This window comes from Felis catus, chromosome A3 (assembly GCF_018350175.1).
Source record: "Felis catus isolate Fca126 chromosome A3, F.catus_Fca126_mat1.0, whole genome shotgun sequence".
NCBI classification, from domain to species: Eukaryota; Metazoa; Chordata; class Mammalia; order Carnivora; family Felidae; genus Felis; species Felis catus.
Window position 1 is genome coordinate 73,463,253 of NC_058370.1, and position 26,364 is coordinate 73,489,616.

The following is a 26,364-nucleotide window of genomic DNA, read 5'->3' on the forward strand; positions in this document are numbered from 1 at the left end:
TCTTGTGCATAGAGCAATCTATATTAACTTGGTAGTTACTGAAATTTGAATCCATTATTTACTCCTGTCCTCTCCTCAGGTTTTAGGTGTATTGTTTCATGCTTTATATCCTTTTATTTTGTGAATCTCTTGACTGAATTTTTATAGATATACTTAATTTTACTCCTTTTGTGTTTCCTACTCTTTGCACTACTGCTTATGGTCTTTCCAATCAGTCCCTTTTAACATTTCCTGTAGCACTGGTTTAGTGGTTGTAAGTTCTTTTAACCTTCTCCTTCATTAAAAAAAAATTAATGTTTATTTATTTTTGAGAGAGAGAGAGAGAGACAGTGTGAACAGGTGAGGGGCAGAGAGAGAGGGAGACACAGAATCTGAAACAGTCTTCAGATTCTGAGCTGTCAGCCCAGAGACTGACGTGGGGCTTGAACTCAGGAAATGCAAGTCATGACCTGAGCTGTAGTCAAATGCTTGACGAATTGAGTGGCCCAGGCACACCAACTCTCTCCATTTTGAATGATAGCTTTGCTGGATAGGATATTTTTGGCTTTAGGTGTTTTTTTTTTTTTGTTTTGTTTGTTTTTTTTTTGTTTGTTTTTCAGCACTTTGATTATATCATGCCACTCTCTTCTGGTCTGCAAAGTTTCTCCTGCAAAATTAGCTTATAGTCTTATGGGGTTTCCCTTGTATGTAACTTTTATTTTCTCTTTCTGCTTTCTTTTTTTATTTTAGAGAGAGGGAGTGCAAGCAGTAGAGGGGGAAGAGGAGGGGAGAGGGAGAGAGAGAGATTGAGAGATCTAGAGATCTTAAGCAGGTTGCATACTCAGCACAGAGCCCAACACAGAGCTTAATCCCATAATCCTGGGATGATGGCCTGAGCCAAAATCAACCAACTGAGCCACCCAGGCACCCTTCTCTTTCTGCTTTTAAAACTCTCTCTTTATGACTGCTTTTCACCATTTTAATTACAGTGTGTCTTGGTGTGGACCTCCTTGGTGTGTGTGATTTTGTCAGGGCCTCTTTGTGCCTCCTGGATCTGGATTTCTGTTTCTTTCTCCAAATTGAGGATGGTTTCACCTATTATTCCTTCAAATAAATTTTCCGTCCCCCTTTCTCTCTCTTCTCTGTCTGGGATACCTATAATGCAAATGTTATTATGCTTGATGTTGTCACTGAGTTCCCTAACACTATTTTCATTTTTTATTATTTCTTTCTTTCTCCCATTCAGCTTGCTTGCTTGCTTGCTTTCCATTACTTTGTCCTCCAGATTACTGATCTATTCTTCTGCCTCCTCTAGTCTGCTATTTATTTTTTCTAGTGTATTTTTAATTTAGTTATTGAGTTCTTCACCTCTGATTGGTTCTTTTTTTGTTTTTGTCTCTTTAAGGGTCTCACTGAGGTCCTCCATTCTTTTCTCAAGTCCAGTGAGTATCTTTGTGACATTTACTTTAAATTCTATATCAGGCATATTACTTATCTCCATTTCACTTAGCTCTTTTGCTGTGATTTTGTTCTGTTCTTTCATTTGGCACTTCTCTGTGTCCTCATTTTGTCTAACTCTCTTTATCTGTTTCTCTGTGTTAGGCAAGCCAGCTATTTCTCCTGTCCTTGAAAGTGGTGGCCTTATGTAGAAGAGGTCCTTAGTACCCTGAAGTTTAATGTCCCCTGTTTTCCAGAACCTGGCACTTCAAGGGTGTCTCCCATGTTGTTGCATGTGCCCTGCTGTTGGGGCTGAGCCACTTTTGCTTTCATTTTTGTCATCTGCATTAGGTCTCTTTGCCTGTTATAAGCAGTGTTTGTCCCATATGTTGTTAGTGGTCCTGTCTGGATCCTTCTTGGGCTTGAGTTCAGTCAGACCAGGCATTTACCAGAGATGCGGTAGCAGTGAACTGCAGAAGAACATGGGGGTGGAGTGCGTGGTGTTAGCAAGGTCTGCTTGGGTCTACTGTGGAAGGGAACCTGGAGCTGAGGCCTTTCTGGAGGGGTAATATCCACAAGGGAACACAAGGGTAGGATGCAGTATTAAGCAAGGTAGGTAGAAATGTTCGTGCTGTTCTGGTTCCTGCAGGTGTCCATGTGTCTGGTTTGGGGATGGATGTAAGAAATAGTGCCTGTGTTCCTGGAGAAGTCACCCAATGATCCTTGCCCCTCCTGCATGCTCTGAGATTAGTAAGCAAATTTCCTTCCTGTATACCACTGGCATTCTTCAAACTGCTCCTTTCATGCTATATCTCCACAGGGCTGTTTGTTGTGCTCTTTAAGGGTGGGGACTCAGTTTCCTCTCATCCTCCTGGCTCTCCCAGAGCCAAGCCTGCTGATTTTTAAAGTTCCAGGTTTTAGGCCCTACTGATTGTAAGAACTCACAAAATTTGGCCCCTCTGGTTTTTGAAGCCAAATGTTATGGTGATTGATCTTCTCTCAGTGGGTTCCCTGGTGTCAGAGTCTATTTTTCTGTTTTCTGTTCCTGCAGTATCCCTCCCTCCCATGGACAGTCTTGTGGGTCCATTTAGCTCCCAACCACATCTCTGCTCCTCCTATCCTCTTTGATGTGATCTCTTCTGTATATTTAGCTGAGGAAAGTTTGTTCTGCCAATCTCTGGGTCCTTTTCTGGGTTCCTTACACTGATGTAGGTATTATCTAGTTATATCTGTGGGTTGAAGTGAGCTTAGGATCTTCCCACTCCACCATCTTCCCCAGAAGTCTTCCACTTTAACCATTTCTAAGTGGATATAATCAGTGGCATCATTTAAGTCCATTCACACTGTAGTACAACCATCATGACCGTCATCACCAGAACATTTTTCATCTTCTTAAACTGAAATTTCGTACCCATTGAGCAGTAACTCTCTTTTCCCCTCTTCTCTTGGCCCCTGGCAGCCACCGTTCTACTTTGCATTTCTATGAATTTCCCTGTTTTAATTACCTCATATAAATGAAGTCATACAGGATTTTCTCTTTTTTGACTGACTTCTCTTAGCATGTCTTCTCTTAGCAACATGTCTTCACATGTTGTAGCATGCGCCAGAATTTCCTAAGGCTGAATAATACTCTGTTGTATATACTACATTTTGTTTATTCATTCATCTGTGAAGGATACTTGCTTCCACCTTTTGGCTATTGTAAATAATGTGGCAATGAACATGGATGCATAAATATTTCTTTGAGACCTTACATTCAGTTCCTTTGAATATGTAGATAGATAGATCTAGATAGAAGTAGAATTATTGAATCGTATGGTATTTCTATTTTTAATTTTTTTGAGAAACTGCCATACTGTTTTCCATAGCAGCTGCACTATTTTACATTCCCACTAACATGGCACAGAATTCCAATTTCTCTACATCCTTGCCAAATATTATTTTTTTTTACTAGCAGCCATTCTAATATGTATGAAGTGTTATGTCATCATGGGTTTGATATGCATTTCCCAATGATTAATGATGTTGAGCATTTTTTGATAAGCCTGTTGGCCCTTTATATGTCTTCATTGGAAATTTCTGTTCAAGTCTTTTACCCATGTTAGAATCAGGTTGTTTAGTGTTTTGTTGTCATATCTTATATGACAGTTCTTTATATATTCTAGATATTATCTCTTTATCAGATACATGGTTTGCAAATATTTTTTCCCATGCCATAAATTGCCTTTTCACTATGTTGATTATGTTCTGTGATGCACAAAAGTTTTTTTTTTATTTTGATGCCCAATTTTTTTTTGTTACCTATGCTTTTGGTATCATATCCAAACAGTCATTGCCAAAGATACTGTATCATGAAGAACCCCCCCCCATATTTTCTTACAATATTTTATGGTTTTACCTTTTATGTTTAGATCTTTGATCCATTTTGAATTATTATTTTTTTTTTTTTTTGGAAAGAGAGAGAGAGGGAGGGAGTGAGGAGCAGAGACAGGGAGAAAAAGAATCTCACAAGGGGCAGAGAGAGAAAGAGGGAGAAAGAAAGGAAGAGAGAGATGCAGGGTTCACTGTACGTGGGGCTCATGCTTACCTGAAGCAGTGCTTGTGCTCACCCGAACCAGGCAGGGCTCAAGCTCACCAGGGGTGGGGCTGGAACTTACTAACTGTGAGATCATGACCTGAACTAAAGTCAGATGCTTAACTGGCTGAGCCACCCAGGTGCCCCTTGAGTTAATTTTTGTATATGGTGTAGGGCAAGGGTCTAACTTCATTCTTTTTTTCTCTAAAAAACTTTTTTTTTTTAAATTTTTTTTCAATGTTTTTTATTTATTTTTGGGACAGAGAGAGACAGAGCATGAACGGGGGAGGGGCAGAGAGAGAGGGAGACACAGAATCGGAAACAGGCTCCAGGCTCTGAGCCATCAGCCCAGAGCCCGACGCGGGGCTCGAACTCCCGGACCGCGAGATCGTGACCTGGCTGAAGTCGGACGCTTAACGGACTGCGCCACCCAGGCGCCCCTCTAAAAAACTTTTAATAACTAATTTAGCAGTGAAACTTGACCTGAACTTAAATGAGGCTCTTTGTCTTCATATGTGTGAATATTCTTACGCATCACTACAGAAATATTTGATTTCAAGGTGCTGCCCCAGACCCCATTGGATGTATTAAATGAGTCCAAAACCCAAAATTTTCTGAATTCCACAATTCCAAGTGCAACCTGCCCCAAGGAATCTCAGATATATGGGATAGTGGAACCCCTAAATGTTTTTCAGTGAAAAATTCTGGAATTTGCAAGCTGGTAGAGACATTGGATTTTGGAGTGTAGAGCTCTCACCTTATGGATGAATACAGTGAGGTCAGAGTCCTTGGCGTTCAGCTAATTGTAGGATTCAGGCTCTAACTCCTATCTCACTTTAAACTTAACAATGCATTTTGAGTTTGATCATTTTTAAAACAAATTTATGATCTGCATAAATAATGAAGCTTAAATGACTTACAGCGATAACAAAAAAGCCAAAAATAACTCTTAAGGCAACCAAAATGAATTACATCAATGGTAATAAAATACTTGGATATAGTGGTTGTAAATGATTATGTCTAAAGAAATAGGGTAATTATTCACACAGTATAGGATGTATTATATATTTACTCATTGAATAAACATTTATTAAGCATTTACTAAGTGTCAGATACATGCCTAGCAACTGGATGAGCTCATCTAAAAAGCATGTTTCAGGCATTTTACTTAGGAATTTTTTGTGTATTTATTTTAACTTCAAACACATATTTGTTGAATCGTAACTCTCTCTAATAAACTATATAAACTTCAAATCCAGAGATGTCTTGTATTAGGTTAGGCAGCATTACCTCAGCATTAAGCAAGAGTAGGAGGCTCATGTCCCCTTACAAGATAACCCTTCATAGACTTTTCATCACATCTGCTGCCCCTTTGGTGGCCTGAACCACTGTCTTTAACATAGATTTCTGCAGTTGCTTTATATTTATACCTCGTGTCCCTGCTTCTCAAAATAGCAGCTAGAGAGATTGTTCAAAATTTATGTGAGCCAGGGGCACCTGGGTGGCTCAGTTGGTTAAGCATCTGACTTCAGCTCAGGTGATGATCTCATCATGGTTCATGGGTTTGAGCCCTGTGTTAGGCTCCACACTGACAGAGCAGAGCCTGCTTGGGATTCTCTCTGTCTTCCTTTCTGTCTGCCCCTCCCTGACTTGGACTTTCTCTCTCTCTCAAAATGAATCAACAAACTTAAAAAAATCTTACATGAGCCAAATCACATTATTCTACTCGAAAAAGAGTCAAAGTCCTCCAGATGGCCTACGAACTCCTCCCCTTCATGCCTTCCTCCTTCCATTCTGCCCTCTGCCCTGGCTGCCACTGTCTCCTGTGACCTCTGAGCTCCCAGGCTGTTCTCTCTGCCTGCAGCACTGTCCCCAGGGGTCTGCGTGACTACTGCCCTCCTCTTTAGGACTTAGCTCAGATGAACCTGTCCTAATGTCTTATTTAAAATTGAAATCCCCTCAGCCTCTACTCCCCCAGGCACTCCCCATCTCCTTCTGCCAGATGTCCTTCTCACCTTGTAACAAACAATATAATTTGCCTTTTATTATGTTTACTGCTCTTGTCTGTTTCCACAAGAGCAGGAAATTTTGTTCACTGATGCTTCCTAAGGGCTTAAAACAGTGCCTGGCACCTGCAGGTGCCCTGGAAATAGCTGCCAATGAGGGAATGAAAGGTGAGTTATGTGAGTGACTGGGGTGCAGAGCCTTGGGAAGGAGCACAAGTGACAAGGACACAGAGGAGGACACAGAGCTTGGTTCCTTTCTTTGGTCAGCCTGCTGTATTCAAGCTTAAGTCCTTAAACACCAGTGGTCGGAGGTCAGAGAAAGGTTTAGGGAGGCACATATCATGCCCATCACCTCAGATAGGTCACCCTGTTCTGGAGCACAGAGGGAAGGGTGGAGGACAGGATTGAAAGTGGCAGTCCAGGTTATTCTTCCCCACTAATCAATGCCCTTTGGCTTCCTCAAAGTACACTGAGGATCATAGAGTGAAGTGGTTCTCAGTCATGGCTGATTCTGTCTGCTAGAGAACAGTTGGCATTGCTTGGAGATGTTTTTGGCTGTCACAACTGTGGAGTGCTACTGGCATATCTGAGTAGAGACCAGGGATACTGCCGAACATCTTACAGTGACACCTTGCAATGATCACCATCACGAGGAAGAACTATCCAGCACTCAATGTTAAACAGTGCTGTGGCTGAGCAGACCTGGTATAGAATATTCAAGAGACCAACTCTCAAATCTGTGAGCACCCTGGTTTACAGTAGAAACAGAGAAAGCACCTTCTTTTGTTCTGGTGGTTCCTTGGCTGGCTTTCTTACCTCCCTCTGTCACCTCTCCCCCTGTCTGCCCACCATTGTCCTTGGGGCCAGGCCACCTGCTTCACTGTTGTTCTGCTCAAGAACTGGAGGTACTACAGGAGACCAAGCATGAGCAGAAGGTGGGATGGTGAAATAGGCCGCCAGGGGACATGTGCGGTGTTGTTTGTTCAGACTCGAGGTGGAATGTGCTGTCACACGAGCAGAAGCTGACTGTCTGGTTTGTTCTGATAGTAATTCCCCTGTGAACACTCTTCTTGAAGGTGTCTTAGATAAAAACCAGTCTGGGAGTTCCTTTGCTGTGTGGGTTTGGTCATGTGTTTCTGCCTTCAGAGGTCCTGTTAGGCTGTGTGGATCCTTCAGAGTTCCTATGGCCACAGGATTTGGAATCTTGTGGACTGAATTTTGCAATAGCCAAGGATTTAGTAAAGAGTAACTTTCATTATGAAGTCTGTTGGAATTCTCAGGCAGAGAGCCCTTAGAGACATGAGCAGCCGGCCATGAGTCCTTCCTGCTGCAGGAAGCCTGCAGACTAATTTAGGACTAGCCCCTGCCCAGCCTGTGGCAAGGCGCGACAACTCATGCAGCAGCTCCCAGTGTCCGTGGAGGCCTTTGTGCTAAGTGCTCTGCAGGATCCCATTTTACATTTTTTTCAAAATGTTTATTTATTTTTGAAGGAGAGAGAGAGTGTGAGGAGGTGAGGGGCAGACAGAAAGGGAGACACAGAATCCGACGCAGGGTCTAGGCTTTGAGCTGTCAGCACAGAGCCCGACGTGGGGCTCAAACTCATGGACCACGAGATCATGACCTGAGCCAAAGTTGGTGCCCAACCGACGGAGCCACCCAGACGCCCCTGCAGGATCCCATTTAACCCTTAACCGGGGGTCTCCAGGCATGGCAGCTCCCAGGGCATGAGATCTGTGTGGTCACAGGGTCCCCTTCTCAGAAGGGCTCAGCACTTGGTTGAGTGCTTTTCTGTGGCCATCTTTGAAATTCTTAATGATTTTTTTAACAAGGGGTCCCATGTTTGCATTTTGTGTTGAGCTCTGAAAATCATAATGCCAGGCCTGTCACTTAGTCGTCTGTGCTCACAAATCCCTGGAAGATGCACACCTTCCCTCCCCCTAGTTTCCTCCAGGTTCCCAAACTCTGCCTTCAGCATTATTCTTAGGACATCAGGAGTCCCTGGCCTGCTCCAGACCCCTTTGGTGGCCTCAGCCACTTTATCCTAAGATGAATCAAGGGGCATCAGAGGTCCTTGCTGTCATGTCCTCATCCTCCCCCTACATTCCCTCCAACTGAGTGAATTCTCTCTTGTGTGTGTGTGTTTTTTTTTATTACCTTTTACCTCTTTACTGAGGGTGCTCCTTAGTAATCCATTTTTAATAAGGTCAGGTTTATAGGTGCAAGCCATCACCATATCTTGTTTCATTATTGGTACCATGTCCTGGAAGCATATCCACGGAGAAGGGCATTACCTTTGTGGGGAAGAGTGTTTGCTCCAGACTTGGTCTGCGCTAATCCTCATTTTTGTTCTCTGTCGCATGATCACTCTGGGACTTTGGGCTATTAATATACATGGTCATTGCTGTAATTTCATCATTTATTCAACAGATATTTACCGTCCCCATTTAGGGCCTGGTGCTGTCCATGGGGCCTCCTCCCGAGTCGTGAACATTCCCAGCATATATGTGCAGTTCTGGGCACAGGCCTGGGTAATGCCAGTGAGGATCATGCCTGCCCATTTACACAGCTGGCTTGTTTGGCTCAGAATTGACTTCTCATCATTGCACTTTCTTTTGCCTTCTGGTCATCAGACTTGGACTCTCTAATCCTCTGGGCAGAGTTTTCCAACCTGTACCTGAAAAACCATTGCATTAGAATCAGCTGGTGATGTAGCTGGAAATCTGAATTTTCAACAATGGAACTAAATCTGATAACACACGCTGGCTTGGGAACCACTTGGCAGTGGTTCTCAACAAGCAGTCCTCTGCCCTGGGGTGCTAAAAATACCTATGCCTAGCCCCACTCCCAGCCAACCAAGAGGAATTTCTTGTTGGGGTTCAGGCATCCATATTTTTAAAAAAACACTTTTTGCGTAGCCTGCTTGGGATTCTCTTTCTCTCTCTCTCTCTTTCTCTCTCTCTCTCTCTCTCTCTCTCTCTGCCCCTCCTCTGCTCGCATGCTCTGTCTCAACATAAAAATAAATAAAACATTTTTTTTTACGTTTTTATTTATTTTTGGGACAGAGAGAGACAGAGCATGAACGGGGGAGGAGCAGAGAGAGAGGGAGACACAGAATCGGAAACAGGCTCCAGGCTCTGAGCCATCAGCCCAGAGCCCGACGCGGGGCTCGAACTCACGGACCGTGAGATCGTGACCTGGCTGAAGTCGGACGCTTAACCGACTGCACCACCCAGGCGCCCCAAAACATTTTTTAAAAATGCTTTTCTTGTAGATTATAATGCACAATGAGGACCAAGCAACTGCTCTTGTCCCTTTGCTGTATAGCAGACCTACGAGCCCTGGATTTAAGAACACAAATATCCCCCCACTCCCCCATCCACACACACACTGTCTTCCCTTCTTGGACCAAATAATTGGGGGAAAAGACCATTTTATTCCCCAAATAGTTTGTTCTGTCTTTGCGTGTTGGACCATAGCCTTTCCTTCCACCAGTCTCTCGTGCTAGCACATCAAAACAACAACAGCACCTAAGATATAACATAGGAAGTAACTGCAACTTCTTTGTAGCTCCTCGTGTTAAATCTTCCTGGAGCTGGACTCGGACTGCACATACAGTAAGGTGCATTCCACTGAGACTAACAAAAACTTGCTGGTTAAGGTAACAACTCAGATTTATTAATTTCTTAAGTGCCAAACACTAGGTGAAGTGTTTAAATATATGATTGCATGGATTCCTCATAAGAGTGCTGCAAAGTATGAGTGCTGATATTCTCTCCACTTCACAGACAGGGACACTGAAGATTTGAAAGATTAAATGGCTTGCCATGGTCACAGCTGGGAGGGGTTGGGGCTGGCATATAAATCAGCCCAGATACTCAACCACTTGGTGAACTGATGGAAAATAAGCAGTGTCCTCTAGGTCTGTATGGATATTCATGTACTCATGGACTAGATCTACCCCTGCCCTGGTTTCAGGACATGCGCCAAAAGGATTAGAAGGATGCTATTTACCACTCATTCTCTGCTCTGAGTATGAAACTGTGCGAAGGGTTGGTGAGATTTTGGTCTTTGCTGTAGGTTTTTGTTTAGGTGGGTGGTTGCTCTTTACTGCCATCTGCTGGCTATCTGGACCAAGCACAGGCCAGAGCCCCACATTTCTCGTAGAGGAGTGCCCAAGAAGGCAACCTCACCTATTCAAAATGCCTTCAGCCCATACTGTCAAAAGTCTCTGAAACATGCACTTGTCCAGAAGAAAAGAGAACTGTGATTTTAAATACTTAGGATGGTTTTTCCTGGAGCTCTCTTTATTATTAGTGGATTTCTATCCGTATTTAAAATAATAGCTTATGTTTTTCTGACTCCCATAGCAGAAGACAAAAAGCGAAAATAGCTTAGTCATTTCTCAATGCAACGGCAATCTTGGCCAGTCTGGCTAGGAAACCACGATTACATTACTGTTCTCTGCATTTGTGTCAGAAAAGGTAAAACCAAGTCTTAGTAGACAAGAGAAGAACAATACTGTCAGAACCCTGTCAGGGATCTGCCACAACACCAGGGACTCTCCAGAATGTACCCAGAAGAGACTTCGCTGTTCTCTTCACCAGTCTTGCATGCAGAACAGCAATTAGGTTCAGAAATGGTGAAAATAGGATATTATTAGCAAACTTGAATACAGTTCTATGCCTGCTGAGGTGTTTTCAGGAAGTGATTCCTATTTTAAACAGTTACCTTGGATGTCAGAGTGGTCCAGTATCCTATCCATCTTTTTAGGTAGACTCCTGGGATTGACCTACCTGATGTGGCAAAACATAATTTATCTGTTGGAAGAACTAAGTATTTATGGAGAGACTGAGTTGGTCTCTGAGAGAAAATGTTCACATCTCATTAAGTTTATATTGTAAACAATGAAAATGTAACAACTCCTTTCCTCCTCCTTTCTCCTCCCTCTGCCCATATTTAGTCAGAAATTATCCATATCAACTTTATTCTATTGCTTTTGCCTTCTGTAAAGCCTCTCCCATATGTTGATTAGTTGAGTGGAATCTTTTTTATCAAATGAAATCTGCAAATTGTGAGGTGCTGAGGGAAAACAGAGGTGGGATCCTCAAACTCTGACTCTTGGTCTCGATTTCCCACCCTCTCCTTGTCAAACCCTGTAGGCCCTATGGAGGAATCCAAGAACCCTCTGGACACAGTCTGAGAACACAGTGGGCGCTGTATAACTTGACAGGCTCATCAGTCTTCACTGAGTTGGAAAGTTTTTCTTTGTTCCTAAACCTCTTTTTAAAAGACAAATCAAACATTGTAAAAATGTTAACATATGTCACTTCCAGGTGGCAGATTGTTTTTTATAATCTTTAACCTTTCTGAATCTGTTCCCCAAAATAAGTAGGTAAAAGAATAGTCGGGGTGGTGGGGAGAAAAAACTGTTTGTATACTGGGCCAAATAATATGCCAGATCTCTGGGAGAAATTTCAGTTTTTGAGCCATTTAGCCTCATAGAAGAGGACGTGCTGTTGGAGGCCATGGGGAGAACTGGCATACTCATGCTTACGGGACAGCCGCAGGTGCCAGGCCTGCTCAGAAAGGGGGAGTCTTGAAGACAGTGGAATTAGGAGGGGATTGGGGTTTGGCTCTTTCAATAACAGTTAAACACACTGCTGAGACCTGTGCGTATATCTGTACGTGTCCATCATTTTTGTTGAGATGTAATTGATATGACATCATCTCAGGTGTACATAATGATTCAATATGTGTATATATTGCAAAATGATCACTGCAGTAAGTGTAGTTAATGTCTGTCACCACACAGTTACAATTTTTTTCTTTTACTGCGAACTTTTAAGATCTACTCTCTGATCAAGTTACAGATATACAACACAGTGTTGTGAGCCTATAGTCATCATGTTGTTTGTTACATTCCCAGGACTTAACTTATTTTAGAACTCTGTTTGTATATTTTGACTACCTCTTGCCTACCTTGCATCCCCACCCCACACCTGAACAACCACCAATCTGTTCCCTGTATCAGTGAATTTGGGTTTGCTTGTTTGTTTTTTAGATTCCACATAAAAGTGAGTTCATATAATATTTGTATTTCTCTGACTTATTTCACTTAGCATAATGCCCTCAATTGGTGTCTCCTTTTTTATGGCTGAATAATATTCCTGTGTGTGTGTGTATGCATGTATGCCATATTTTCTTTATTCCTTTATCCACTGATAAACCCTTAGCCCGAACATGGAAGCAGCCTATTGTAAATAATGCTACAGTGAACATGGAGTTTCATTTTCCTTTTGAATTAGTGTTCTTGTTTCCTTTGGGTAAATATCTGTCTATGGAATTGCTTGATCATGTGTTAGTTGTATTTTTAATTTTTGAGAAATCTCCTTGTCGCTTACTACAGTGGCTGCGCCAGTTTACCTTTCCGCCAGCGGTGTACAAGGGTTCCCTTTTCTCCACATCCTCACCAACACATGTTATTTCTTGTCTCTTTAAATGATAGCCATTGTGCAGTGGTATCTCATTGTGGTTTTGATTTGCATTTCCCTGATGATGGGTGATATCCAGCACTTTTTCATGCATCTGTTGGTTATCTGTAGGTCTTCTTTGGAGAAATGTCTATTCACATTCTCTGCCCATTTTTAAATTGGATTCTTTATTTTATTTTTTTGCTTGAGCTGCATGAGTTATTTATGTATTTTGGATATTCACATCTTATCAGATACTTGATATGCTAATACTTTCTTCAGTAGGTTACCTTTTCATTTTGCTTTTGCTTTTGCTTTCGTTTGCTGTGCAGGAGCTTCTTAGTTTGAAGTAGTCTGAGTTGTTTATTTTTGCTTTTGTTGCCTTTACTTTTGGTGTCAGGCAAAAAAATCATTGCCAAGAGTGACTTCAGAAAGTCTACGTTTCCTTCTAGGAGTTTTATGGTTTCAGCTCTTATGTTCTTTTTTGTTTTTAAATGTTTATTTATTTGTTTTGAAAGAGACTGTGTGTGAGTGTGGGTAGGGAAGGGAGAGAGAGAGAGAGGGAGAGAGAGTCCCAAGCAGGCCCCATACTCAACATACCACAATCACCATGAGATCACAACCTGAGCTGCATTCAAGAGTCTGATGCTTAACCAACTGAGCCACCCAGCTCATATATTCTTGAATCCATAAGGAGTTAACTTCTATGTACGGTGTAAGATAGTGGTCCAGTTACATTCTTCTGTGTGTGGCTGTCCAGTCTTCCCAACACTCACTATTGAAAAGACTGTCCCTTTCCCACTGTCCCTTGATTCCTTTGTCATAAATCAATTGACCATATATCTATGGTCTCAATTCTGGAGTCTCTATATATCTGGAGTCTCAATTCTGTTTCACTGATCTGTGTATCTCTGTTTATACCAATATCATACTGTTTGGGTTACTGTAGCTTTGTGATAGAATTTGAATTCAGGAAGCATGTTGCCTCCAGCTTTGTTCTTAAGATTGTTTTGTCTATTCAGGGTCTTTCGTGGTTCCATACAACAAATTTTAGGGTTGTTTATTCTACAAAAAATGCCATTAGAATTTTGATAGGGATTGCATTGAAACTGCAAAGTGCTTTGTGTCGTATGAGCATTCTACTTATTTTAACAACCTTAATTTTTTTCAGTTCATAAGCATGGAATATCTTTCCATGGATTTGTGTCATCATCAGTTTTTTTCATCAATGTCTTACAGTTTTTAGTGTACAGGTCTTTTACCTCTAGTTAAATTTATTCCTAGGTATTTATTCTTTTTGATGCAATTATAGGTGGGTTTGTTTACTTAGTTTCTCTTGCTGATAGGTCATTTTTAGCATATACAAATGCAGCTGATTGGGGGTATTGATTTTGTATCCTGCAACTTCATTGAATTTGTGATTAGTTCTAAATTTTTTGTGATCCTTTAGTGTTTTCTATATATCAAATCATGTTATCTGCAAATAGTGACAGTTTCACTTCTTCCTTAACAATTTAGGTGCCTTTTACTTCTTTTTTTTTTGCCAAGTTGCCCTGAGTAGGACTTTCAAATACTACACTGAATAAGTGACAAGAGTAGGCATCCTTATCTTGTTCCTCATCTTAGGAAAAAGCTTTTAGCTTTTCCCCATTGAGTATAATGTTAGCTGTATACTTGTCGTATGTAGCCTTCGTTGTGTTGAGTTACATTCCCTCTTTGTGTGCTTTGTTGAGAGTTTTTATCATAAATGAATAATGAGTTTCGTCAGATGCGTTTTCTGTATCTATTGAGATGATCATATGACTTATATCCTTCACTTTGTTAATGTGGTGTACCATATTGATTGGTACATAGATGTTGTACCATTCTTGCATCCCTGGAATAAATCCCTCTTGACCATGGTGTAAGAATCTTTTATGGTATTGTTGAATTTGATTTGCAAAAATTTTTTCATGACTTTCAAATCTATGCTTATCAGGCAAGTGGCCTATAATTTTTTTTTAATGTATATAATTTACTGTCAGATTGGCTTACATACAATACCCAGTGCTCATCCCAACAAGTGCCCTCCTCAGTGCCCATCAGCCAGTTACCCTCTGCCCCCCCCATCCACCTTAGTTTGTTCTCTGTATTTATTTATTTTAATTAATTTTTAAAATTTACATCCAAGTTAGTTAACTTATAGTGCAACAATGATTTCAGGAGTAGATTTCTTAATGCCCCTTACCCATTTAGCCCATCCCCATTCCCACAACCCCTCCAGTAACCCTCTGTTCTCCATATTTAAGAGTCTCATGTTTTGTCTCCCTCCCTGTTTTTATATTATTTTTGCTTCCCTTCCCTTATGTTCATCTGTTTTGTATCTTAAAGTCCTCATATCAGTGAAGTCATATGATATTTGTCTTTCTCTAATTTCGCTTAGCATAATACCCTCTAGTTCCATCCACATAGTTGCAAATGGCAAGATTTCATTCTTTTTGATTGCTTAGTAATACTCCGTTGTATATTTATACCACATCTTCTTTATCCATTCATCCATCGAGGGACATTTGGGCATTTTCCATACTTTGACTATTGTTGATAGTGCTGCTATAAACATTGGGGTGCATGTGCCCCTTCAAAACAGCATACCTCTATCCCTTGGATAAATACCTATTAGTGCAATTGCTGGGTCATAGGGTAGTTCTATTTTTAATTTTTTAAGGAACCTCCACACTGTTTTCCAGAGTGGCTGCACCAGTTGGCATTCCCACCAGCAGTGCAAAAGAGATCCTCTTTGTCTACATCCTCGCCAACATCTGTTGTTGCCTGAGTTGTTAATGTTAGCCATTCTGACAGGTGTGAGATGGTATCTCATTGTGGTTTTGATTTGTATTTCCCTAATGATGAGTGATGTGGAGCATTTTTTCATGTGTTGGTTGGCCATCTGGATGTCTTCTTTGGAGAAGTGTCTATTCATGTTTTTTGCCCATTTCTTCACTGGATTTTTTGTTTTTTGGGTGTTGGGTTTGATAAGTTCTTTATAGATTTTGGGTACTAACCCTTTATCTGATATGTCATTTGCAAATATCTTCTCCCACTCCATTGGTTGCCTTTTAGTTTTGCTGATTGTTTTCTTTGCTGTGCAGAAGGTTTTTATTTTGACAAGGTCCCAATAGTCTATTTTTGTTCTTGTTTCCCTTGCCCCTGGAGACATGATGAGTAAATGTTGCTGCGGCCAAGGTCAAGGAGGTTTTTGCCTGCTCTCTCCTCAAAGATTTTGATGGCTTCCTGTCTTACATTTAGGTCTTTCATCCATTTTGAGTTTATTTTTGTGTATGGTGGTAGGAAAGTGATCCAGGTTCATTTTTCTGCATATCGCTGTCCGGTTTTCCCAGCACCACTTGCTGAAGAGACTGTCTTTATTCTATTAAGTATTTGTCAAAGATTAGTTGGCCATATGTTTCTGGGTCCATTTCTGGTTTCTCAATTCTGTTTGATTGATCTGAGTGTCTGTTCTTGTGCCAGTACCATACTGTCTTGATGATTGCAGCTTTGTAATATAGCTTAAACTCGGGCCTGTAAATTTTTTTGTGAAATCTTTGCCTGGTTTTTATATCGAGTTTATTGAGGCCTCATACAATCAGTTTGGAAGGATTTCCTCCTCTTATATTTTTTGGAAGCATTTCAGAAGGATTGATAATAATTCTTTAAATGTGTAGTAGAATTTGCCAGTGAGGCCATTTGATACTGGGTTTTCCTTTGCTGGAGGTTTTTGATTACTGATTCAATTTCCTTACTCAGTATTGGTCTGCTCATATTTTCTACTTCTTCATAATTCAGTCTTGGTAGATTGTATGTTTCTAGGGATTTTTCCATTTCTTTTAGTTCATCCAGTTTGTATGTATATATCTCTTTATAGCAGTCTCTTACAATCCTTTGTATTTCTGTGGTATCAGTTACAAGGTCTCCTCTTTCACTTCTGATTTTATTTAAGTCCTCTCTTGTTTCTTGGTGAGTTTAGCTTAAGGTTTGTCTATTTTGCTTTTCTCTTAACAAAAAAAAAAAAACAACCAAACAAACAAAAAAACACCCAACTCTTAGTTTTGTTGTTATTGTTTATATTTTGTTGATATTTTCTGTTGTCTTTTAGTCTCTTACTTAATTTATTTCTGCGATGCTCTTTATTTCCTTCCTTCTCCTTACTTTGAGCTTCATCTGTTCTTCTTTTTCTAGTTCCTTGAAGTATAAAGTTAGGTTGCTAATTTAAGATCTTTTCTGTTATTTAATGTAGGTTTTTATCTCAGTGAACTTCGCTCTTAGAACTGCCCTCGCTGCATCTTAAAGGTTTTGGTATGTTGTATTTCTATTTTCATTTTTAAAAATTCTTTTGATTTCTTGTTTGACCCATTGATTGTTGAGTAGCATGTTGTTTCATCATCACATATATGTGAATTTTCTAATTTTGTTCTTGTCATTGACACCTAATTTCATACCTTTGTGATCAGAAAAGATGTTTAGTATGATTTCAGTCTTCTTAAATTTGTTAAGAATTGTGGCCTAATGTGTGATCTATCCTGGAGAATATTCCATATGCACTTGAGAAGAACTCACCTTCTGTTGCTTTTGGATGGAATGTTTTTTAAATGTCTTTTAAGTCCATCTGTCTAATGTGTTGCTTAAGGCCATTGTTTCCTTATTTAATGTCTAGATCATCTATCCTTTGAGGAAAGTAGGGTATTAAAGTCTGTTACTGTATTGTATTGCTGTACATATTTATCCATTTAGGTCTGTTAATGTTTGCTTTATATATTTAGGTTTTCCTGTGATGTGTGCATAAACATTTACAAATATGTCTTCTTGCTGGATTGACACCTTTATCATTATATAATGACCTTCTTTGTCTCTTACTGCAGTCATTGTCTTCAAGCCTATCTTATATAGGTATCCCAGATTTCTTTTGGTTTCTGTTTCCATGGAATATCTTTTTCTATCCCTTTACTTTTAGTCTTTGTGTGTCCTTAAATCTGAAATAAGTCTGTTGTAGGCAGTGCATAGATAGGTCTTCGGGTTTTTTTTTATCCATCAGCCACCCTGTGTCTTTGGATTGGAGAATTTTTTCCATTTACATTTAAAGTAATTATTGATCGGTATTACTGTCATTTTGTTCATTGTTTTATGACTATTTTGTAATTCCTTTGTTCTTTTGCTTTCTTTGTGATTTGATGGTTTTCAGTAGTGGTATGCTTAGATTTCTTTGTCTTTATTGTATCTATTATAGTTTTGCTTTGTGATTGCCATGAGGCTTTTACAAAACAACTTATAACAGAATATTTTAAGTTGATAATAGTTTGAATGCCTAATAAAGCTTAACATTTTTACTCCTCCCTGCCCCCCTATTTTGTTTTTGATGTTACAACTTAATATCTTTTTTCTTTTGTCCATTAACAAATTATTATAGTTATAGTTTTTATTACTTTTGTCTTTTAACTTTCATACTATCTTTATATGTAATTAACCCACCACCTGTACAACATTAAATTATTCTGAATTGTACTCTATATTTGCCTTTACAGATGGGATTTAAACTTTCTTATGTTTTCCTATTATTGATCGGTGCCCTTTTATCTCAACTTGAAGAAGTCCCTAGAACATTTCTTGTCAGGCTGTTCCAGTGGCGATGAAGTCTTTGAACTTTTAATTGTGCGGTGAAGTCTTTCTCTCTCTTTCAATTCTGAAGGACAACTATTACAGGTAGTATATTTTTAGTTGGCAGTTTTTTTCTTCAGCAAATTAAATATATTGTGCCACTCCCTCTGGACTGCAAGGTTTCTGCTGAAAAATCTGCTTTAAGTCTTAAATTGTTTTTCTCTTGCTGCCTATCAGATTCCTTGTCTTTAACTTTTGACACTTTAATTATAATGAGTCATAGTATAGGTTTCTTTGGGTTACCTTATGTGGAATTCTCTGTGTGTCCTGGATCTGGATGTCTGTTTCCTTCCCCATGGTAAGGAAATTTTCAGCCATTTTTTCTGCAAATGAGTTTTCTGCCCCATTCTCTCTCTCTTCTCCCCTAGGACCCTTATAATGCCAATGTTACTCTACTTGATATTGTTGCATAAGTCCCTTAAGCTGTCTTCACTCTTTTTCATCCTTTTTTCTTTCTGTTGCTCTCACTGGGTGAGTTCCACTGCCCTGTGTTTGAGTTTACTGATGTTTTTCCTTCCTCATCTAGTCTGCTGTTGAACCCCTCTAGTGTATTATTCAGTTATTATATTCTTCATCTCTGTGATTTCTCTTTCGTGCTTTCTTATAGTTTTAATTTCTTCATTGAAATTCTCACTTTGTTCATGCTTTGTTCTCCTGAGTTTAGTAAGTATCTGAATGGCTGTTATATTTGAACTCTTTATCAGGTAGATGACTTATTACCAATTCATTGTGGTTTTTTCTGAGATTTTTATGTTGTTCTCTTGAGCATATACTTCTGTTTGTTCATTTTTTCCTTGACTCTCATTCTTGGTTTCTCAGCTTTAGATAAAACAGCCACCTCTCCAGTCTTAAAGAGATGGCCTCATGTAGATGATCTTATTGGTTTTTTTTTTAAGTTTTTTCTTTGTAATGTTTATTAGAGACAGATCATGAGTGGGAGAGGGGAAGAAAGAGAGGGAGACACAGAATCTTAAGCAGGCTCCAGGCTCTGAACTGGACAGAGCTGGACATGGGACTCAAAATCACTATCTGCAAGATCTTGACCTGAGCTGAAATTGGATGATTAGCTGACTGAGCCACCCAGGAGCCCCTGAATCTTACTGTTTAACGCTGCCCTAGCTCTTGATTGTCTTTCAAACCTTTATGATGGTATAAACAGCCTACTTCGTTCTTTGTCACTTCTGGTAGTTGAAGGTAAGCTAAGACCTGTTAGTGTCCCAAAAGGTAGGATCTTAGCACCTATATTCAATCTGACTGGGAGCCAGACATCAGACAGCAGCTTTTAAAGTAAATACATGTAGGGGCGCCTGGGTGGCTCAGTCGGTTGAGTGTCCGACTTCGGCTCAGGTCATGATCTCGCGGTCCGTGAGTTCGAGCCCCGTGTCGGGCTCTGGGCTGATGGCTCAGAGCCTGGAGCCTGCTTCCGATTCTGTGTCTCCCTCTCTCTCTGCCCCTCCCCTGTTCATGCTCTGTCTCTCTCTGTCTCAAAAATAAATAAATGTTAGAAAAAAAATTTTTTTAAGTAAATACATGTAGCTATTTCAGAGAAAGAGCCAGAGATGGGCATTTTTGTTTGTTTTCTCTGCACTGAGCCCTGGGGTGATAGCTAGTTAAGAATTTTTTGTTTGTTTGCTTACCCTGCCATTGCATCTGTGAACACAAGCTCTGGTGGCTTTCAGAACCAGGTTATCAAGAGATGTATCCTTTGAGGGCAAGGTACAAAAGCTGGGGTCCCAGACCTGTGCATAAGCTCCTTTCTTGGAGACACTGATGATCTGGTAGGACAGAGGGACAGTGTAAAGATGGTACCCACCGGCCTCCCTGATCTCTGGAGAGGATTGCATTCAACCTCTAGATGTGTATTTATTTAGAAGTTGGCCCTTCAGGCCACAGCTTTGAAGATAAAGTAATTGGCCTTTTCTACAGAAAGATGGTACCTCAGTCTTCTTTGTCTCTGCTGCCTTAGGGGGTAGTTGGTTAAGAATGGTTTCTCAGATTTCTCCATTTGCCTCCGGGTGTTGTATGTAAGTGATGAATCACTGAATTCTGCTCCTGAACCTAATATTGTACTGTATGTTAACTAACTAGGATTTAAATAAAAGTTTGAAAAGGAAAAATAAATAAAAGTAAAATATATTTTATAGATAATAAGGGAAATTTTATTGTGAACTGGACGATACCAAATTTTGTCAAGTATGGTTATGGTACTATGGCTATATCAAAGGTCCATATTATTAGAGATGCCAACTAAAGTATGGGAGGTACAAAATTATATGATTACTGAAATTTGCTTTTAAAAGAAAAAAGAAATAGAGGCTTATGTGGGAAAATTTGATAATTATTAAATCTGAGTGAAGGATAAAAAATAAAACTGTTTTTCCATTTGTTACAGTCCTGTGGGATCAATGAATGTAGGCACTGCTGGCGGAAAGTTCAAGGGGTGACCCTTGAGCAGTAGCCACAAAAACCATGGTGCCCCTTGTATCTTTCCTGGAGATAACAGCAAGCTGGAAGGCAGAGGGAAGTGTCTATGTGGCACCCTCCAGCCTCTTCAGTCTTTGCGGAGTATTTCAGTAGGCCTCTAGATGTGTGTTAGGTTAGATGCTTGCCCTTCAGACTGAAACTTTAAGCAAATAGGCCTGTTTCACAGAAAGACTGGGTATTTCAGCTACCTCTGCACCAGACCCTGGAATATAGGCACAGTGAACCCACTGTTTTTCAGTTTGCTATAACCTTGTGGATCTTGTGGATACAAGCCCTGTTGGCTTTCAAAACTAGGTATTTGGGGGGTTCACCTCTCAGGTGCAGGTCTTAAGTAGTGGAGTGCCGGATGTGGTGTTCAAACCCTCCACTTCTCAGAAAGAAGCTCATAGTTGTGAGCTTCCCAATCGTGGGTTACTGGCCCAAGGGTGGGATTTATATTGAGATTATGTCTGAGCCTACCCTACTCATTTAGATGTGAGGGTGTGTGTGTGTGTGTGTGTGTGTGTGTGTGTGTGTGTGTGTTTTGTTGTTTGCCTGGTACATAGGAATTGTTCAAGTACTTTTGGATTTCTTTCAGAGGGAATTGTCCCATATGTAGCTGTCGATTAGGTGTGACCATGGGAGGAGGTGAATTCAGGATCCTCCTACATTCCATCTTGAACCAGAACCTTGTATATATCATTTTAATTGATTTTTGGTGTATAAATGTCTGCTTACAAATGTCTTGCTCCTCTTTAGAATGTAATTTCCAATAGGGCATGGGCTGGCTTGTTCACTGTTCAAGCTCTGGTCTTGGGCACATGGTAGGCACTTAATAAAAATTGTTTGAATGAGTGAGTCAATATATCCCTCCTTTAAATGGTTGCATTGAGGATGAGGATATTCTTTTATTTCTTGGTTATCTCCAAGGACACAAGAAATGTTTGTGATTCTAATGTTTTATTTTATTCAGCCATTTTCATTGAGCATGTACTACATGTCAAACACTGTGGTAGGTACTGAGGATACAACAGTGTATAAAACTGAGAAAACTCCTGTATTCACAGACATTAGTGAGATGAAACGGACAATAAATATAATAAAAAGTAAATTATTTGAGATTTTACTGATACTGCAGTGGAATTAACATCCCTCTTTACTTCCTGTTTTCTGAAGAACAAGGTGTTATACCTCTTCTGGAATAAAATCATAGGTGATCCTAAGGGAGGATCTGCTGGGAGGACAGCAGGGAGACAAATTGACTCCCCTCCTGGAAGAAACTGGACTGTGTTAATTAGAGAGTGGTAACTAAACCTCTAGAAAAGCGTGAGAAAGAGATAAGGACAAGAAAGGGACAGGGCAAAGAGATTGTTGCTCTAAGGCAGAGTTGCCTGCCGCTAAGCTGCCTGCCCTGTCATTCTGCAGTCTTCCTCTGGCTGCTTTCACCACGTCCCTGTCCGTCCCAACCTTGAAAGCCTGTCACGATGTTTGCTAGAAAGGTTTTGAATGACCCTGAACTAACCGTTGCCAAGGTATCTCTACTTACTAAAAGCAGGAATAATAAATCTGCCGGTGTGCTTTCTCCTTCCAAGACATGTAACTGCATTCAGAGCAAGGGGTAAAGAGAGTTACTGAGTGTAAAAATAGGCTTGTGCATCAAAAAAAACCAAACTTTTTTTTGTAAATAAATGCATCATCTCATCGGATCCTTTTAAGGCCACTGTGAGTTGATTAAAGTGAGGATTACAAAGTGTGCCCATATACCCCCAGTTAACCCTTCTTTTGTCCCAGCATCCCATTTGCCTTAGCATTTGTCCTGGATTTTTTTTTTATGGACTTAATTTTTTTAGAGCAGCTTCAGGTTCACAGCAAAATTAAATGGATGGTATAGAGATTTCTCCTATCCCCCCTGACACCATATATGCCCTGCCTCCCTGACTATCCACACCCCCCACCGGAGTGGTACCTTTGTTACCATGGGAGAAGCTACATTGATGCATCATCACTCAAAGCCTGTAGTTGGCATTAGAGTTCACATTCAGTGTTGTATATTCTGTGCATATTACATGCATAGTAACATGTATCTACCATGATAGCGAAGAGTTTCAGGGCCTTGGAAATCCTCTGTGCCCTGCCTATTCGTTCCTCTGTTCTGGACTCTTCATTTTGTAATGCAGTGTCACTATAATTTTATCTTTGAAAATATTTTGATAGAACTTTTTATTTTAACATGGTAAAGCTGCTTTCTTGGGGAAAAAAATAAACATTTTTGAAGTATGTAAATTTAATTTGACTTTCAAAGTAGTCACAATTTGGATGATAAATTACATGGTCTCCTTAATTATAGTCTGCATTTAATGCAGAGAAAAACTAGTCTCCAGAGAGAAAGGGACACTCCTGGTGTGTCTGGCCAATCAAGTGTAGAGCAGGACTAAAGACCTGTGCTCTGACTTCTGGTACTTTCTACGCCAAAGACACGAAGCCCACTGGGGAGGCGACTCAGATCTCAAAGCTTACCACATCCCTGCCTTATTTACAGTACTTCTGAAAGTGGGATTCTATCTGTATTTCTAATTCAGACCTGAGAAAACTCACCAAGTGAATAAATAATGTACCTGGTAAGCAACAAAACTGACAAGAAGTTCAAGAGATCACAAATCAGACAGGCAAATAAAGACCTGCCTGGAGAGTATGAAGTACTCCTGAGGTGGAAGATTGTGTTTCAAAGAAGTACTGTGCCTTTAGAGAGCATTGTATAAAATGTTAAGTGGGGGAAGAATAACATCTTCACTGACAAATGTTTGATGGTATTTTGAGACTGAAATCAGTTTCATTTGCATATTTCTGGGACATGGTACATCTGTTTATCCAGCAAAATGAGTCTAGGTTCTGATCATAGTAAACTTACCCGATATGACAATTAGCCATTCTGGAGTATCACCCACATAGAATTTTAACATAGCATTAGGGGCGCCTGGGTGGCTCAGTCGGTGAAGCTGTCCGACTTTGGCTCATGTTATGATCTTGCAGCTCATGAGTTTGAGCCCCACATGGGGCTCTGTGCTGACAGCTCAGAGCCTGGGGCCTGCTTCTGTGTCTCCCTCTCTCTCATGCCCCACCCCATGGTGCATGCTCGTTTGCGTGCGTGCTCTCTCTCTCTCTCTTTCTCTCACTCTCTCTCTCAAAACTAAAACTAAACATTAAATTTTTTTTTGTTTTTAAGTTTTAATACAGTGTTAGCATCCTAAAGACTGAAGTGACTGTTAACTTTTCCGTAGTAAATCAGAAGTACATTATTTCAAAAAGGGATAGGTTTTCATAAAGACCTATTTCTTCTCATACTCATTTTAAGATGTAGTATTTCACATGCATCCTGATGTAAAAACACATGGTTATCCTAAGTCAGACGGGAAAGAGTGACTACTCATGTGTAAAATCCAGATGGTGAGGGGTAAGGAAATGGTAAATAATACAGGATGGCGTGTGGTGTTGGTGTTTCTCCTTCAGGAGTTTTTAAGATGTGTTACATCAGATGCTATCCTGGTGAAAGGACATGTAGGTGTTTTCCTTTCTTCGTCAATGGTGTGAATATACGCTTTCATTTTATTTAATTGCTTGTTTCCCTCAGGCCTCTCCATCCGGAGCGTGTGCTGGAAAGCAGACCGCCTCCTAGCAGGGACCCAGGACAGTGAGATATTTGAAGTGATTGTGCGCGAACGAGACAAGCCAATGCTGATCCTGCAAGGCCACTGTGAGGGGGAGCTCTGGGCTCTGGCCCTGCACCCCAAGAAGCCCCTGGCTGTGACGGGAAGTGACGATCGCTCTGTCAGGTGAGGCCTTGGCATTGGCGGTCGTCATGCACTGACTGCCTTGGGACAACACAGTTACTGTGCCCAAACTTGCTTGTTACGCAAGAGACGGATAAACCACAGTGTAGAACCACACGTGTTCCAAACAGAACGTTGAGACACTGAGCCCAACCACACTTGGCTTCTTAGCATTTTGGTGTTGCCGCCTTTCTCTGGCTGTATCTTAAGTCGTGAAAGTGCTCTGAGTGAGTGAAAATACACTGCTCCTGGTTAGATAGACTCCCAGTTCTCTTTCAATCAAAGATGAGAGCTCAGGGCATTCATCTGTGCTAAGATCATATTTGCCCCTCATATGCTGGGTCATCTGCAGGGGGCTGCACATGGCATTTCCGTTTTCTCCTACCTTCATCTCCACTGGTGAATTCATGAACTCGTCTTCAAAAGAACTTAAGTTCTGATTTTCAGAGTTGCCTTCAGTATGTGAGTAAACAGTTCTTTCTTTGCAAATTCTCGAATGGAATTTTGGACATTGTCCTCAAATCAAAGTGCTGGTTCCTGAGAAAATAGGCAATTTTATTAGGGCCTCAAGGATTCTTGCTGTGGATCATTTGTTATTCTTTGAGAGCACAGCATTGCATAAAATGAGCAATACGAGGACACCTCTGATGTCCTTGTGACTGTTCAAGGACTGAACACAGGGTTTAGAAGTGTGTGATGAAGTTTGTTACACTGACTTCAATATTTTTGTATTTACTGCTGACCTTTAAATGTGCCCAATGACAAGCAGGCCAGAAAGAGTGTATGCCAGTGGGAGGGAGAGGCTGGTCCATCAGTTTGTTGATTGATTACTGCTTCTGGGCTCTAGTAGCTAAATTAGAATTTTGTAGACTAGAAGCAGGTTCCTGCTTCTCCCTTGCTCTTACTCTGTATGTCTGTGAATCTGATCAAGACACGGTGTGCTCATTACTGAGGTATAATTTTAAAAGTAAATCCATTTTGTGATCTTTACCAGGCCCTGAAGCCCCATCAATCTAAAGATCAGTGAAAACACAGTGTGTCTCCATGTGGCATCAATGTTTATTTGGCTTAAGTTTCTCTTTACCCAACTTCCTCCTCTTCTCTTCCTTTTCCTTCCTTTACTCTGAGCTTTCCCCGAACAGGCAAAATGGTACCACCAACTCAAACACCTGAGATACTCGATTTATATTTATCCAGGTAGAAATGATTTCAAGAAAGTCTTTGGCTTTTGTATTTCGGCAAATTAGTTGAGTCTCAAAATTGCAAACATCTCCAAGGAGCCCTGGCTGTCAGAATTTGTCTTATTCCTCTTAACCATTAATTTGGCTCAAATGACAAATGTTATTTTACACGGAGTATTGAAATTTAAGAAGGGTCTGATTCCTAATTTCTTGAGCAAGATCAGCTTAGTGACTTTATAGGATGGTACAGTCTACTGGGGAGTGATGGTTTCTGCATGCTAGTAAAGCAAAGCTTACGTTGCTTAAAATAGTACAAGGCTAAAAGCAGCATGAGATTATGAATAATGGACGAGGTATTGAAAGACTACCATGAGCTTTAGGCTGAACAGTGCAGGCTGCCTAAGGGATCAGTAAGCTCTTCACTGTGCAACTCTCCATTTTAAGGAGCATGCCCCCGTCCGTCCTGATGGCAGAATGCATTTAGAGAAACCGCACCACATGTGACTTATTCTTGCTTCCTTATGGCAGAACTCGAGATTCTGTGTCCCCTCTGGCAGATACTAATGTTTGTATGTTAAGAGAAGCCTGTCTTAAGAGTACTAACAGATAGAGGTCAGTTACCCAATCACAACTGACACTTAAATGCTTATTTGCATCTTCAAATACTAGTCCACGTTCACTCAGTCTGAGGTGCCTGGATTAGGTGTTCCAGGAGCTGCTGCAAACTGTGTTAGGGGC

At 40.6% G+C, this 26,364-nt stretch overlaps 1 protein-coding gene across 12 annotated transcripts in view; it reads left to right on the forward strand.

Moving 5' to 3' along the window:
• EML6 (EMAP like 6) overlaps window positions 1-26,364 on the forward strand; it is a 313,172-nt gene that overhangs the window by 172,560 nt on the left and 114,248 nt on the right. For all 12 annotated transcript variants that reach the window (XM_045054220.1, XM_019827205.3, XM_019827201.3 and 9 more), the window contains one exon: window positions 24,247-24,448. In XM_045054220.1, coding sequence (XP_044910155.1) covers window positions 24,247-24,448 — 202 coding nt within the window. The remainder of the gene's footprint in view (window positions 1-24,246; window positions 24,449-26,364) is intronic.